Below are 13,373 nucleotides of genomic sequence, written 5' to 3' on the forward strand. Positions count from 1 at the left end.
CTCTCAGAATAGAGCTTTCTGCTTTCGATGTAATACAAACACACATTAAATGCATGTGTGATTATATGCACACCCACACTCGTACCATAACCTTCTTCTCTAAAATACCAAATTTTTGACCAAACTCTACTCTAACACCTGACAACCGAAAAGCCTTTTCAAAAGCAACACCTAACAAAAAATCGGCTTTCTACTGCTGCACACACACACACAGTCAAACTGAGTGGGGTCTGATCATGTGATATCTGTCCTATCCGTTCATTGGCTGGTTGGCCTGTTCTGCTCCACAGGCCACAACATAATCAGGAAGTGTGCATCAATCTTTAATGTGACATTTAACACAGATACACATGCGCGCTTACACTCCCACACAGAGCGGATGTTGTTTGAGTTAATTGACCACACGTAAATGTTGATAGGAATATGTTTGCACCCCACCTTTAACTTTCCTTCTCCTATCTCTCTATATATTCCCTGCCCTTTCTCTTTCTGTCTTTTCTCATGGTCTCTGCTCTCTTCAGGCTTCTGCTATTTATTCTGTTTCATGTTGCCTTTATGTCTGCATCAACTTTGGACATGTATATTTCTCATCCAGTCTCCCATCCATTCCCATTCAAATGCTGCATCTGATCTAGATGTGGTCTCTTCTCATTTTAGCCAGTTCTTATTTTAGGGATTTAAAGTGTTGTCGCTGACTACTGCCTTTAAATTCCAAGTAAAATACAATACATAACGAGGCATCCTCTCACACAAATAATGTACAAGGTGAAGGTAAGGTCAATTATTTTCTCAAGACATCTTGGAGTGTATTATCAGGCTTAATGCTCATTATTTCTCTAAGGGGTTCCTTAAAACTACTATTCTTGGCATAAAATGCTCATTATCTCCCTTTACCAGTAGCAGATACTGATTTATGGCCCTGCTACATCTGACAGTTTGCTTCATGTGCTCATTGACTAACACGTCTCTTACTGGTTTTGATCCTGGCGCCCTTAATAAGTGCAAACTGTTTATAATAGTTGTCTTTGGTCAGAACAAATATTTAAGCAGGGTAAAGGATTCAACCTTTGGATCAAACTTTGAAACTTAAAGAATATAATATAATTCTAACACCAATAAACGATAATAATCAATCAAACTATTGAACTATGCTAAAATGCTTTAAAGAAAATAACTCTTACAACACAGTGAAACAATTTCACAGCAAATTTGTTTAGCTCTTGGTTGGGGTTTGTTGCACCATATGAAACGTAACAGGAAGCAGAAGTAATGTAGCCATGGTTACCCTCTCAGTCAGAATGGTGGTTGAACGGTTGACCAGAACAATGTTAGACGTGTCCTACTATATGATTTTACCAAGCCACTGCCAGCCAGTCAGAGACAGTTACTTCCCTGATTGTGGTATGAATACTATGTGTGGATGGAGCTGGTGCGCAGGAATTCTGACACGTCCTGCTGCCTCAAGTGTCAGCAATTTAAATCTTTTTATTACCTTACAAAGAATGCCAGCCAGTTAAATAAACACAGCAATAAAGCAGAAATCCAAAGGCAGGCAAACTTTTGCTTGACTTCTCCTGGATAATTATTATGATGCAGTGACTCACTAACATAAACATTTCCAGTTGACCATACTCTGTTGTCATATGACTAAAAAGTATATTGGTTTGGTACAGTTAAGAATGACGTTTAATATGAATTAATGTCATTAAATGTTTAGTGTATCAACTACAGAAAAAACAAAGGCTACATTCACTACACAGTACATGCCAGCCTTTAAGGCCACTGTATGTGTTGTGTATGTACTGCACACAGGACACTCTACTTCAATTTCTATTCATGTCACTGTGTAATTTCACTGGATGTATGGTGCATAATTAAACAACGGCTACATGCACAAACATGGCACTTGAGGGAAACGACTCCCCCACACCCCCCTCTCCCTTGCTCTCTCTCTCTCTCTCACTCCACCCACACACAGGCACTTAGCATAAATCAGGTCCAGTACTTGTAATGGTGATTGACTATGTTGTAATAGCTAGTGTATGATCGCATTTAGAAGATAATAAATAAATGGTGTGTGTGTGTGTGTTTAAGGGCATGCTTTTTATGGTGGGTGGATGGATTAAAGGAATCTTGAATGATTATAATCCAATACGCTTATTGTCAAATTCAGCAAATATTTCCTCAAGGATTGCTATCTCTCTGTTTTGAATGCGCTCTGATTTTACTGCACAGCCCTGGCTCTGTAAATGGAAAACAAAAAAAGTGGTGTGGACCTTGCCACACAACACTGTTCCAGCCAATCGGCCACACGTGGCGTTAGTGCTTGTTCACAGCAGTGATTAGGGGAGGAGGGCAGAGGGAGACAGAGTTATACACTGGCACATTTGAACATGCTGGACTCCAGGCACTCTGAAGACAGAGAGATGGCCGAGAAACAGCCAAAGATGAAAAGATCTGAAGCCTATACACAGAGAAGAAAGTTATGTAACCAGCCAAAGGCAAAGTTTTTCTTCTTAGGGAGTACTGGAGGGAGAAGTGTATTTGTTTGGCAGGTGATTTCAAATATCAACATTGTGCAGAAAGACTACTCTCCCTTTAAGAGGGGGGTGAAGGAGGACTTAGATACAATTTATAAGAGAATAACAGCAGCCAGACACAGTCAAAATCATTCTTTTCAGAACTTTATTACAGTTCTGAAAAGAATGATGTTGTTACATCACTGTCTGATATAAGTGGTTGTTAGACAATTTTTGACAATCACCAATAGGAAATTAATGATTGTCGATTCAGGTCAGCGAGTGAGATACACACATGGAGAGTGAAGATGAAAGAGAAAAGAGATTTCATTTGGCTTTGAATCAAGAATGTACAGATTCTTACATGTACATTCTTCCCACGGGCAGTTCAAAACCAGAATATCGCATATATCTCCAAACCTAGATGGCAAGACAAGCCAGAGCTCATGTTTCGCACTGAACAAGAGAAAGTAGGGAAACTGTAGCTATATAAGAGGGAATGAAAGAGAAGGGGAGGTGTTAAAGCCGTTCATTTGTTAAGATGTGTTGAGTGTTGAGACTACACTATAATCACTTCAAGCTACGCTTTTCATTTTATTTAGGGTTAGAGTTAGAGAAGTTATGTCAGAGAAGATATTATTTATTATCCATCCAGTTTGATGTGAAAACTGACTAAATATTGTTGATATTTTTGATTTGACAGTCAGTTGTTGTCTAAAAACATATGTTGATACAACTACACGTTTTGATACTGAATAATAACCCAAATTAGGCATTATGATGTTGTCCAGACCTTTGCTTTTGAAAATTTTCTCCAACTGGACTTTGAATATTTCACATCTCTTGCAACTATCAAAACAAACATATTACAAAGAGATTCGAATTTCGAATAGTACATTCACGGCCTCTGTTATCTCAAGTTTATCTGCCGAATTTTTTTGGTGAATGCAGTGACTTTATTTTAAAAGACGTAGATGGCTGCATGTGAAATGACCTGCTACAGTCTCCAGATTGTGGTACTTACTACTCAAGGCCGAGGTTGTGGCTCACTCTGCTTGGTTTAGAGGAGCAGTAGAACTTATTTTATGACAAACAGGGGCTTATAATGCTACACAGCACACAAACTACACTGAAAAAAATCATAGACCCATTTAGTTATGTCAACTTACTTCTTCTTTTTAACTCAAATAGCTGTGACAAGTTTTGGATTTTGAACTCAACTGTATGAGTTTTAGACTTGCATTAATTCATTGTGTTGACTATTTGACACTTTTGTCGTGTTGATTAAACTTACGTATGCAAGTTATCAGTTGAAAAAAAGAGGAGAGTACGAGGATTGCCTAGGTGCTGCGTCTTTTGAGTTTGAGAAAAACATATACATAATCAACTAATTATTAGGGTTTAGCAAGTGCTTGGTTGAAACGAGTATCCGGTACAGATACTTTTATCTGTATCATCAGAGTAAAATGTGTCAATATATTAATCTTTAAAAAAAAAAACAATTACTATTCTCTGAAGCTCAATTCTGAGGCTGTTCAGTAAATGGTTTTCTAATAAATATAGCAAGTTCTGATAGAAATTCAGGCTTAAATAACTTCCAGTTAATACCGCCCACTTATAGATTAAGCCCCGCCCATTCTGAGTACAGATACAGAAGATTTGGTGTTCTTGCTCACCCATGCTAATTATACACTGCAGATAAGTCACATATTCAAATTCCAACCAAATTATAGACACTTCTGTGGTAAACAAGACTAGTGCCACCGGTGGAAATGGTTCCAGACAACGGCCTTAAGGCCCTTTCAGAAAGGAGGTGAAACCTACTGCTATTTTGAACTTTGACTGCGGCGTGCACAGGCGCACCAGCAAGCTACCCTGCCCCGTCACAAGTCATTGAAGATAATAGCACAGTGGTGCTGTTGTTGTGATCTGTCTTCAAGGCCCTATAGATGTACACTGAAACTAATTTGGAATTTAAATCCCTTAACTTGAAATGGAAAGTAGTGTTAAGTTAGAATAACTCACACTTGTTCATTTAAATAACATTGGGACAACTAGAACACTGTAGTTATATCCACTTTATGAACTTAAATTTATGAGTTGAAACAAAGGCAATCTTCAAGTTGAGTTATCTGAACTTAAAAATGTGAGTTGAAAGGGTGTAGAATTGTATGTTTGTTAGACAAGTGAAAGCAAGTTTCCTTGAATGGACAATGTAATATAGATAGTTGTTTTAACTCACAGTATTAAGTTCAAACAATAAATTATCATTAATTAAACAAATTGTATAACGTAACATCATGAGTTGAAACAAAGCTTTTCTTAAAGTTGAATTTACTCACATTTTTAAGGCAGCAATTGAACTTAAGTTTTTAAGTTGAACCACCTAGATAATTTTTACAGTGTATAAAATTCACAGTTTACTGCTAAACTGACTCCACTTCGATGCCCAGCACGCTGCCTGTTCCCTCTCAGACACACACTGTCGCTCTATCCCCCACACACACACACACACACACACACACACACACACAAACAATTGTATTGTAATTTCAAGGTGCAGGAGGCAGTCTGTTTTATTATATATTTATCAAATATAACGGAAACAGAAATGTGGTTGGCCCCAACAAACACACAAAAATGACCACATGTACGTACTACTGCGCTGAATCGTTGAGCTGGTACTCTCGGGCGCGGCTGAAACACTCCTGGATGCCTGAGTCGGACCACAGACGGATCATGGCGGAGAGCAGCTCGGCGGAGTAAGGCTCTGTGTCCTCCATACGACTGACCACATCACACACCATCTTAGCATCCGCCTAGAGGAAACACAAGAGAGGGGAAGCAGGAGGTTAGTATTCTTAGAGGCCTGAGAAGGAGCAGGGTCTTCTGACTAAAGAATTTTAAACAGTGTGCCATTGGATAAACAGTGTTTATTCGTTCAAGTACACTCCTGTATGACTAATATGGCTCGGTACGTGAAAGAATGTGCATGAAAACATTTAGAAGCTGTTACACGTAGCAAGAAAACAACTGACCCTCTGGGAGGAGGGTTAACATGGAGGATGAACAGGAGAGAAGAGGAGGTTAGAGGTAATGACAATTACAGAAGGCCATTACAGGAGATGATTGAAGAAAAGAACATGATCAGACAGGGGAGAGAAAACAATGTGAGCATTTTTAGCTCCCTCTGGTCCATTAATTCTCTTGGTGAAAGGCCTTCACAAAAGCATAATTTAAAATCCATGTGTCATTATAACCCGAGTCGGTACAGATGCAGAAACACACCAGAGAGCTGCAGCAGTTTACGAAGAGGCCTGAGTGCCAAATCCATTTAAATGTCATCAAATTGGATTGTGGGAAAACCTTTAAGAAGATGCTGTAACATTCATGCCAGCTGGACAAAGGTAAAGCTTGTGTTTCTGTTTTTTTGTGTGTTGTTTTATCTTAGCTGCAGAAGGCCTGAGAGGAGGCTGTTGTCATGCCGCAGTGATCTGGCTCTGGTTCTTTCAGGAGACTGTTGGTCTTCACTCAGACAAAGAGGCAGATAAATCAGCTCCTGGTTACATGCATAACTAAAGAGGCGTCACTGTCTGAAAATGCAAAGCTGTTTAGGGTCATATGATTGAAATAGTTTTGTCAAGAAGATGCTAAAGCTGACGAACTTCACCTCAGGTACTTCATACATGTATTGCTTGATATAAGCAACCAATTAGCCACATGGTTCCTGTTGTGATACAGAATGTTATAGACAAGAGATGATTTTGGTGGAATTCAATCTTCCAATTCAATCTACCTTCTTTCCTCAAGTGTTAGAAAATCCTAAGGAAAGATGACTACATTTTTTTTGTTTACTTTATATAAGACGGCTCTTTCTGTGTTTATGGAAAATCTTGCTAGCCACTTAGCGATAAATAAACCCGCTGCATAGATCTAACTTCTGCTGCCATTACCAGCATCTTGTCTGAGTTCACCCCCTTCTCTCCTTTGCTCTTTGCTGTTATTGATTTTGTTTCCTAGCACTTACCTCCAACATGGTCATTCTTGCTCACAGCAATAATGCCAGGACGCAGAGGCCCTGGCCTATGTATTTCAAAGGTTTGGTCAATTTGCATCCAGATAATTTAGATACTAAAAATGAACTGACATAAAATTTCTTGATTTCTGGAATCAGAATATATCATATATTTTTCTAACCATTCAATCTTAAATATGCAATTTAAATAACCAAGATCTCAGGGAGCTTGATGTATGACCGCATCTGCTGTATGTTAAACAAAATAATCAAATGGGCCTGATGGACCTAAATATACTCCACACATATACAGTTTCAACTTTGGATTATACTGTGGCCTCAGAAACCCCAGACATAGTTTAGCACCTATGCAACTGAATAGCATTGAAATCAAATAATCTATGCAACACTACACCTGGCTAACCGCATCACTGGAACAATGTAGGATCAGTACTTGTGTCCTAAAGGATTAAATATATATATTTATTTTCTAACTATGAAACAGTATAGTGTCGGGATGAGTGTTGTTATTCCTTTACTGTAATTTTATCCAGACATTATAATTAGATTGCACAGCACTCAGGCTGAAATTACAATAACTGAAGGCATGGTCCGTTTGACATTCCACATTCCCCTGAAATTCACAGCATGACACTCAATCGGGAAGACATAAAAACAGAATGCAGGAGTTTGGAACTTTGACAGGATATGAATTTGCTCCTCTCCAGCAGCAACCTGATTAAAACTCTGACACACTCACATGTGGGAGTCGCCCGGTGCAACCAGTGTAGCCTCAAAACATTTAATTTACTGCAGGATTTCACCAAGGTGCTAGGCTAACAGCACATTCACCCACAAAGTTCACTTGCGTGCCTAAAAAGCACATTAAACAAGTGAAATGTAGTGACCACACAGTAACATGATGATCATGAAGGTCCAGTAGCAGACTTCATAATCAGTTCATTTGCAGTGAGCTCTTTGTGAAGATAAACCTATGTAATGTGCTATGTAATGTGCTGCATGACTGCCGTCGGTCACTGAATTTCTGCGTAACTTCCAGCTTACACCTATAAGATCATTTGTAAAGTCAAAGGAAACCAGGAAAATATACAGAGAGCAGAGCACGGTGTGGCATCCTGAATTCTAGATTAATCTGGAAAAATCACATTGCTGGAAAACAAACTGGACCAGAACTAAAAGGCAACACTATCTTTGTTTTCCCTTGGTGCAGACCATTGACTGTATAAAGATGGATGACATGACAGCTATGCAGCTACCCCCGAAAGTGAAGCCAAAACATCCGGATTGCCCTGTGGTGGCTGGCTGCAGTACAGGTCATAAATCCTGCCCTAAGTTTGCTTTTAATTAGTTATTGATGCTATAAAAAGGGTGTTTATGTCATGATTGACAGCTGAGCCCTGCTCGCAATTCCGCTGGCTGTGTGTATGGACCAACATACCGCAGCTCCAACCCCGACTCCAAATGACGTCACCAGTGCAAGATCACCCATATTCAGGATATTTTGGCTTAAGTTTTATACAGTGATGTCACTGACACTGTCATATACTCTCTTTCTATTTGACCTCTATCTACACGCATGTTTTTCATCTCTCCTTCAATTTGTGCTCATGACAATGTTTGTCCTCACCTCGGGTAATGTTTCCGTTTTCTCGCTCTCTCTTCTTCCTCTCCCCCTTTCCCCCTGTATTCTGCACATCCCTCTCTCATACTTGTTCCCCTTTGCTGATAGAGTGTGGCTCATTCATTTTAGCTCACTTTTTTGGTTTTACAGCAAGCTTCACTTTCCTCATTTTCATCAGCAGCAGCAGGCAGACAGAGTTAGTCGAGAGAATATTTTCCACAGAGGAAGGGGGCGGCATGTCCCCCTCCCTTTTCAAAATCCTATTTTTGTCCCCATCATTTTTTTCAGTTTAAGTTTGATTCATTCACTAAAGGAACCCCCGACTGTGTCCTCTTAGTGTCCAACAGCCAAAATTTAGATGGGACATGACCTTAGTTGATCAAAATGGTACAATTCTCATCTGAGTCATCTTCACTTATTACCGTGTGCTCCCAGCGTTGAGCTTTACAAGAAGGGCCTTTTGTGCCCCGGATTTTGCCTATCAGGCAACATAAAAGCTGCCCTACCTTCTTGGTGAAGGATGTTGCTGCTTTTTCACCCAATCCCTGTGAAAAAGCACCAACAGACCAAACCAACCTCTAAATAAATGCGTATGTCTGTTGGAAGTGTAAAAAGGCAATCGTCTGCTAACTTTATGGAGTGATAATAGTTTGGGGCCTTGTGCCTGTCAGCTTGTTCAGGAGTTTGTACACTCTGACTCACACTGAAACTGTTGTATTGTCTTGGTAAGTTGAGGTAAAATTATTATTCTACCACATGCACAGTAGCTACAGTACAGGGGCAGTCTGAAACCTCCTGTCTCGTCACAGTGACCTTTAAAATCTCTGAACTCTGTTTGACACACACACTCGTGCACACACACATAGTGAGAGGGTCTTGACATGCAACAGCTTCTCTGTGGGGAAACGATTGCTTATTAAGTAGCGTGTGTGTGAGTTAAAGTAATTATAATTCTGTATTCATTTTGGGCATTTTAATCTTGTAATTTTTACATCAGCAGGTTTATTTTTTATTTGTACTGCATGTACATTACATAGCTTATTTGTATTATGTTATGTAGTTTTAGTGCTAGTATCCTTTAGTATCACTGATATAGGGGTAAAGGTTTGTATAGAATAGTTATGAATGATTCTTTTTAATAATACCTTTTTCTAACATGTATTTAACGAATAGAATTTGTTTTGACTAAATTCATGTTTCACTCTCCATGTGGTAAAATATTTTCTTGCATATAAACAAAAAGAAGAGTTGAGTATTTGAGTTTATGACTTGTAACACAATGCCTAGCATGTTGACAGCCTGTAGGAACACACTGGATACATGTGCGTGTGTGTGTCGGCCATCCAAGTCTAATGACAGACTTGCTATCGATGTGCCTGCTTGGAGAGTGAATAGGCAATCACCACAACCACCATCATCATCAGCTCCCCCCACATCCTCTGCATCTGTTCCTTTCTCTCCTTCCAAGCCAATCACAGCACTTACTTCAGGACCTTTCACATCTCTGTTATTGTTACCTACACATCCATCCATCTATCTGAAGTGAGCAACACACTGGAAATTAGAGAGAACAAATTGATACCAGTTCAAGAATTCACATAAACATCCCAGACGTCACGTATTCTGACCTTTACCATTTACTGAGAGCTGTGCACTTGGAAAGTCCTCCCCCCGCTTCTCCTCCTTCAACCACTGACTATACTCACATCCTGTTTAATAATCTGCTAGTTAACTCCACAAGGCCTGGAATCAGACTGACTCTGCTCACACCTGCACTAGACAAGATGAAAGGAAACCTCAGGAGCGTGTTCCAACAGAGGCTTTAGCTGACCTCGGATTTGATGTTTCCTCATATAAGCATACATATTTGTACTGTATAAATGGTTGTATTTGATATTTATATAAATGTCAATATAAAAAACTGTTTTAATAACTACAAATGGTAGTATTGTTAAGGCACATATCCTCAGATTCTGTAAGCAGTTTTATTTAATCCACAATTGAATTTAATCCACTACAGGGTTAGGATTACACAACATGATCATTTCAACATCAATCATTTCTAAAATATTACAGACTAAAAATATCAACAAATTTCCTTTTATTTTATATTGGAAAGAATTAAGATGCAGGTATGTGGGGCTGTATTCAGGCACAGCAGAGCTTTAAAGTAAATGCTAACATCTGTATGCTAATACCACCAGGTCCACCATCTTAGCTTTTCATGTTAGCATGCTAACATAAGCTCATTAGCACTAAACACAAATGCATAGCTGAGGCCGATGCAAAGGTCATCGGTTTTGTAGGTGTTTGGTCATAAACCAAAGTGACCTGATGACGATGCTGAAGTTATTACAATTCATCTTGAGGGGAACATGAATATCTGAACCAAATGTCAGTGTAATTCATCCAGTTATTGTTGAAATAGCAGAAATAGTTTGGACCAAATTGGTAGATTGGCCTCACCATCCTTAGAGCAACGCCGCTAGCATGTTTAAAAATGTTGGTGCTCTCTGGTTCTATACTGATTTCTCCTGATACTTACGGATGACAGATTGCTGATATATCGGCAATAAGCAATACAAGTCTCGTTTGTGTAACCTGGGTTTTATTTAGGGCAATGGAAGTAACCATAATAAGTTTTACTTACTTGCCAATGATCATTTTTAGGAGGGAGAAGTATGACAGTGGTACAGAGGTACAGTAGGTTTTATAGGACTTGCTTGGCTATGTAAATAAATCCACTCATGTACTGCTTGACACTGAACAAGGTTGATTATTTTCCACAACCACTTTCTATCAGCCCTTTACCCACCATCTCTCGCTCTCTTCTAATCAATGTGGGGGAAATAAACAATGCTGAAATGAGATTTAGAGGATAACAAGCCTTAGAAATGGGATTAATAAAACAACAGAAGAATAAAGGTTTTTGGTCTTCTGTATGTGCGTGTGGAGGAGAAAGAACAAGAGAAAAGCCTCTATTTTCCTGCAGGCGCAAAGCTAATGGCAAACACAGTTTTTATGCAATTTTCAGGTGCAAGTCTATTTTTTCTGCGCCTTTTTGGTAATTTCCTTGCACGAAGAATCAGTTTGCACCGAGTTGAGAGTAGAGGTGCGCTGAGGCTGTGTTTATGTTGATTAGGTAGCGCAGTGTCATAGTGGTACTCATATTGGCACGAAATTGCATTTGCATTAGACGCAGGGCAATTCTTGTTGATTTAGTTTGCAGAGGCACAGCCACACAGAATCCTAAATTGCAAAATATGTTTTCTGTCACGTCAAGCGGATTATTAGAGAGTTTTATGTTTTGCCATTTCCATATCTACCTGTACTCGCTTTAAACTCGCAAAGCTTAACAAGAACCAATCTGGAATAATCTCTATTCAATTCCCAAACCTGTTAGTAAAAAACCTGACCTGACCCATAATAAACAGCAAACCTCCAAACCCTGTTTTGCATTTGTTTGTTTAAAGATATAAGGGCTGTCTAATTTTCATTTTTTCCCGTTGGATAAAAAAAGAACAGAATAATACTCTTGAGTGTTTTATTAATTACTCTGTATTAATTGTTTGCACAAATATAACAAGCCATGCAGATATTCCAACAGCTGCCGCACCAATAAAACCCCGGTTTATTCTACCATTGACAGCATATTTGGAGCAATGTCTGTTATTTTTATTTTGTAATCATTTTTAAATGCAGGTGCTTCATAAAGATGAACGTTTTTTTCTCCCTCTGCCTCTCCCTTCGTTTCACCTGTTGCTGCTTTTAAAGGGAATGAGAGGAGCTCATATTTGGTCGTTCCTGAAGCTCGCTCTAACTCCACCTGCTAATTTTGTATTCGATCCACTAATATTGTAGTCAGCCTCTCTTCCATGTTGCACCCCCCAGCTGGTGCCTGGTTTGCAGCTATGCCTGTGGTGACCGAGACCGCCAAAATTTGCTGGTCATGCCCATTTGTCTTTGTGCCTGGAGATTTAGCTATTTTAGGAAAACAGAGCCCAACGTGTACTGTGACTATCTCACAGTTCTTAGGAAGTATTACTGTCTGTAATGGAAACACTATGTGACGGATAAACATGAAAGGGGCTGGATGTGATTCATTTGCCCTCTGACACTGCAGTCAGCACTGTCTCGTAAAAAGGGCTACGGCAGTGACAATGTCCATGAGCCACATTTAAACCCAAGTCCACGGACTCCTATTTGGCCTGCTGAGACACCATGACACCCCGAACATGCTTTCTTTTAAATTCTCTCCATCTGTCATCCTCTTCTAGGCGCCGATCCCACTTGAAGGGATTTGATTTGATGTAAATTTGTTTCAGCGAGGGGTGAAGCGCTGTTCCAGCTTCTCTCTGATACTGATGCTCTGTTCTCTCTGTCAGCAGCCACACAATGCCTGATATAGAAGAGAAAGTATGTCTGTGTGTGTGTGTGTGTGTGTGTGTGTTCATCTGGGTGTGTGGGTATGAATGAAAGACAACGCGAGAAGAAACTGAGCCTGTTCTCTGTTTGTGCATAAATGTGTGTGCGTCTAGAGTGTGTTCCAGTTTAAAGTGCTGGGCAGTGGGCCACAGACATACTTAAAACCTACAGGCCAAGCCAAGGATACTGTCTAAACAGACATATTGGAAGGCACAGGGTTAGAATTTGTGTGTGTGTGTGTGTGCACGTTTGAGCTTGTGTCATAGTAATGGACTGTTCAGACACAATGGAAATGATGCCTGTTTTCCTAGGCAGCCATCTTTGTACTCGACTCAAACTTCTACATGTACACACACAGAGCAATGCACACACACGCAAACACAAAATCTTGCTGCGGTTGCCAAAGAAACAGGGAAAGTAATTATCTTTTAACCTTTGCCCGATTAAATTAATCAAAACTAGATCCATCTTTAATATGCATATAAGACACTGTAAAGGCAAACCACTACTAAGGTATGACATATATTTTCAGTAATCACAAATGTCAAGTACCACTGACTACGTTTACGTGTACACAAAAGAAAACATCATGTGTTACATGCGCCGTAATAACCTGATCACTGTGAAACCAGCATTCACATGCAGTTCGCCAATAATCCCATATGTCCTCCAAGAAAACAGTAACATTTTTCAACCAAGACTGACATTTATTGTAAGTGTATTAAAAGTTGACAAAAGCTGCTTTTTTCAGTTTTAGCCCGCACATGTAAAA

At 39.5% G+C, this 13,373-nt stretch overlaps 1 protein-coding gene across 2 annotated transcripts in view; it reads right to left on the minus strand.

Moving 5' to 3' along the window:
• Nucleotides 1-13,373, minus strand: part of gnao1a (guanine nucleotide binding protein (G protein), alpha activating activity polypeptide O, a) — a 102,847-nt gene that overhangs the window by 27,259 nt on the left and 62,215 nt on the right. For both annotated transcript variants that reach the window (XM_038705172.1, XM_038705171.1), the window contains exon 4: nt 5,178-5,338. In XM_038705172.1, the coding sequence (XP_038561100.1) occupies nt 5,178-5,338 (161 nt within the window). The remainder of the gene's footprint in view (nt 1-5,177; nt 5,339-13,373) is intronic.

This window comes from Micropterus salmoides, unplaced genomic scaffold (genome assembly GCF_014851395.1).
Source record: "Micropterus salmoides isolate LMB-PRFRI ecotype aquatic unplaced genomic scaffold, ASM1485139v1 Ms_hic_scaffold_8, whole genome shotgun sequence".
Classification (NCBI taxonomy): domain Eukaryota; kingdom Metazoa; phylum Chordata; class Actinopteri; order Centrarchiformes; family Centrarchidae; genus Micropterus; species Micropterus salmoides.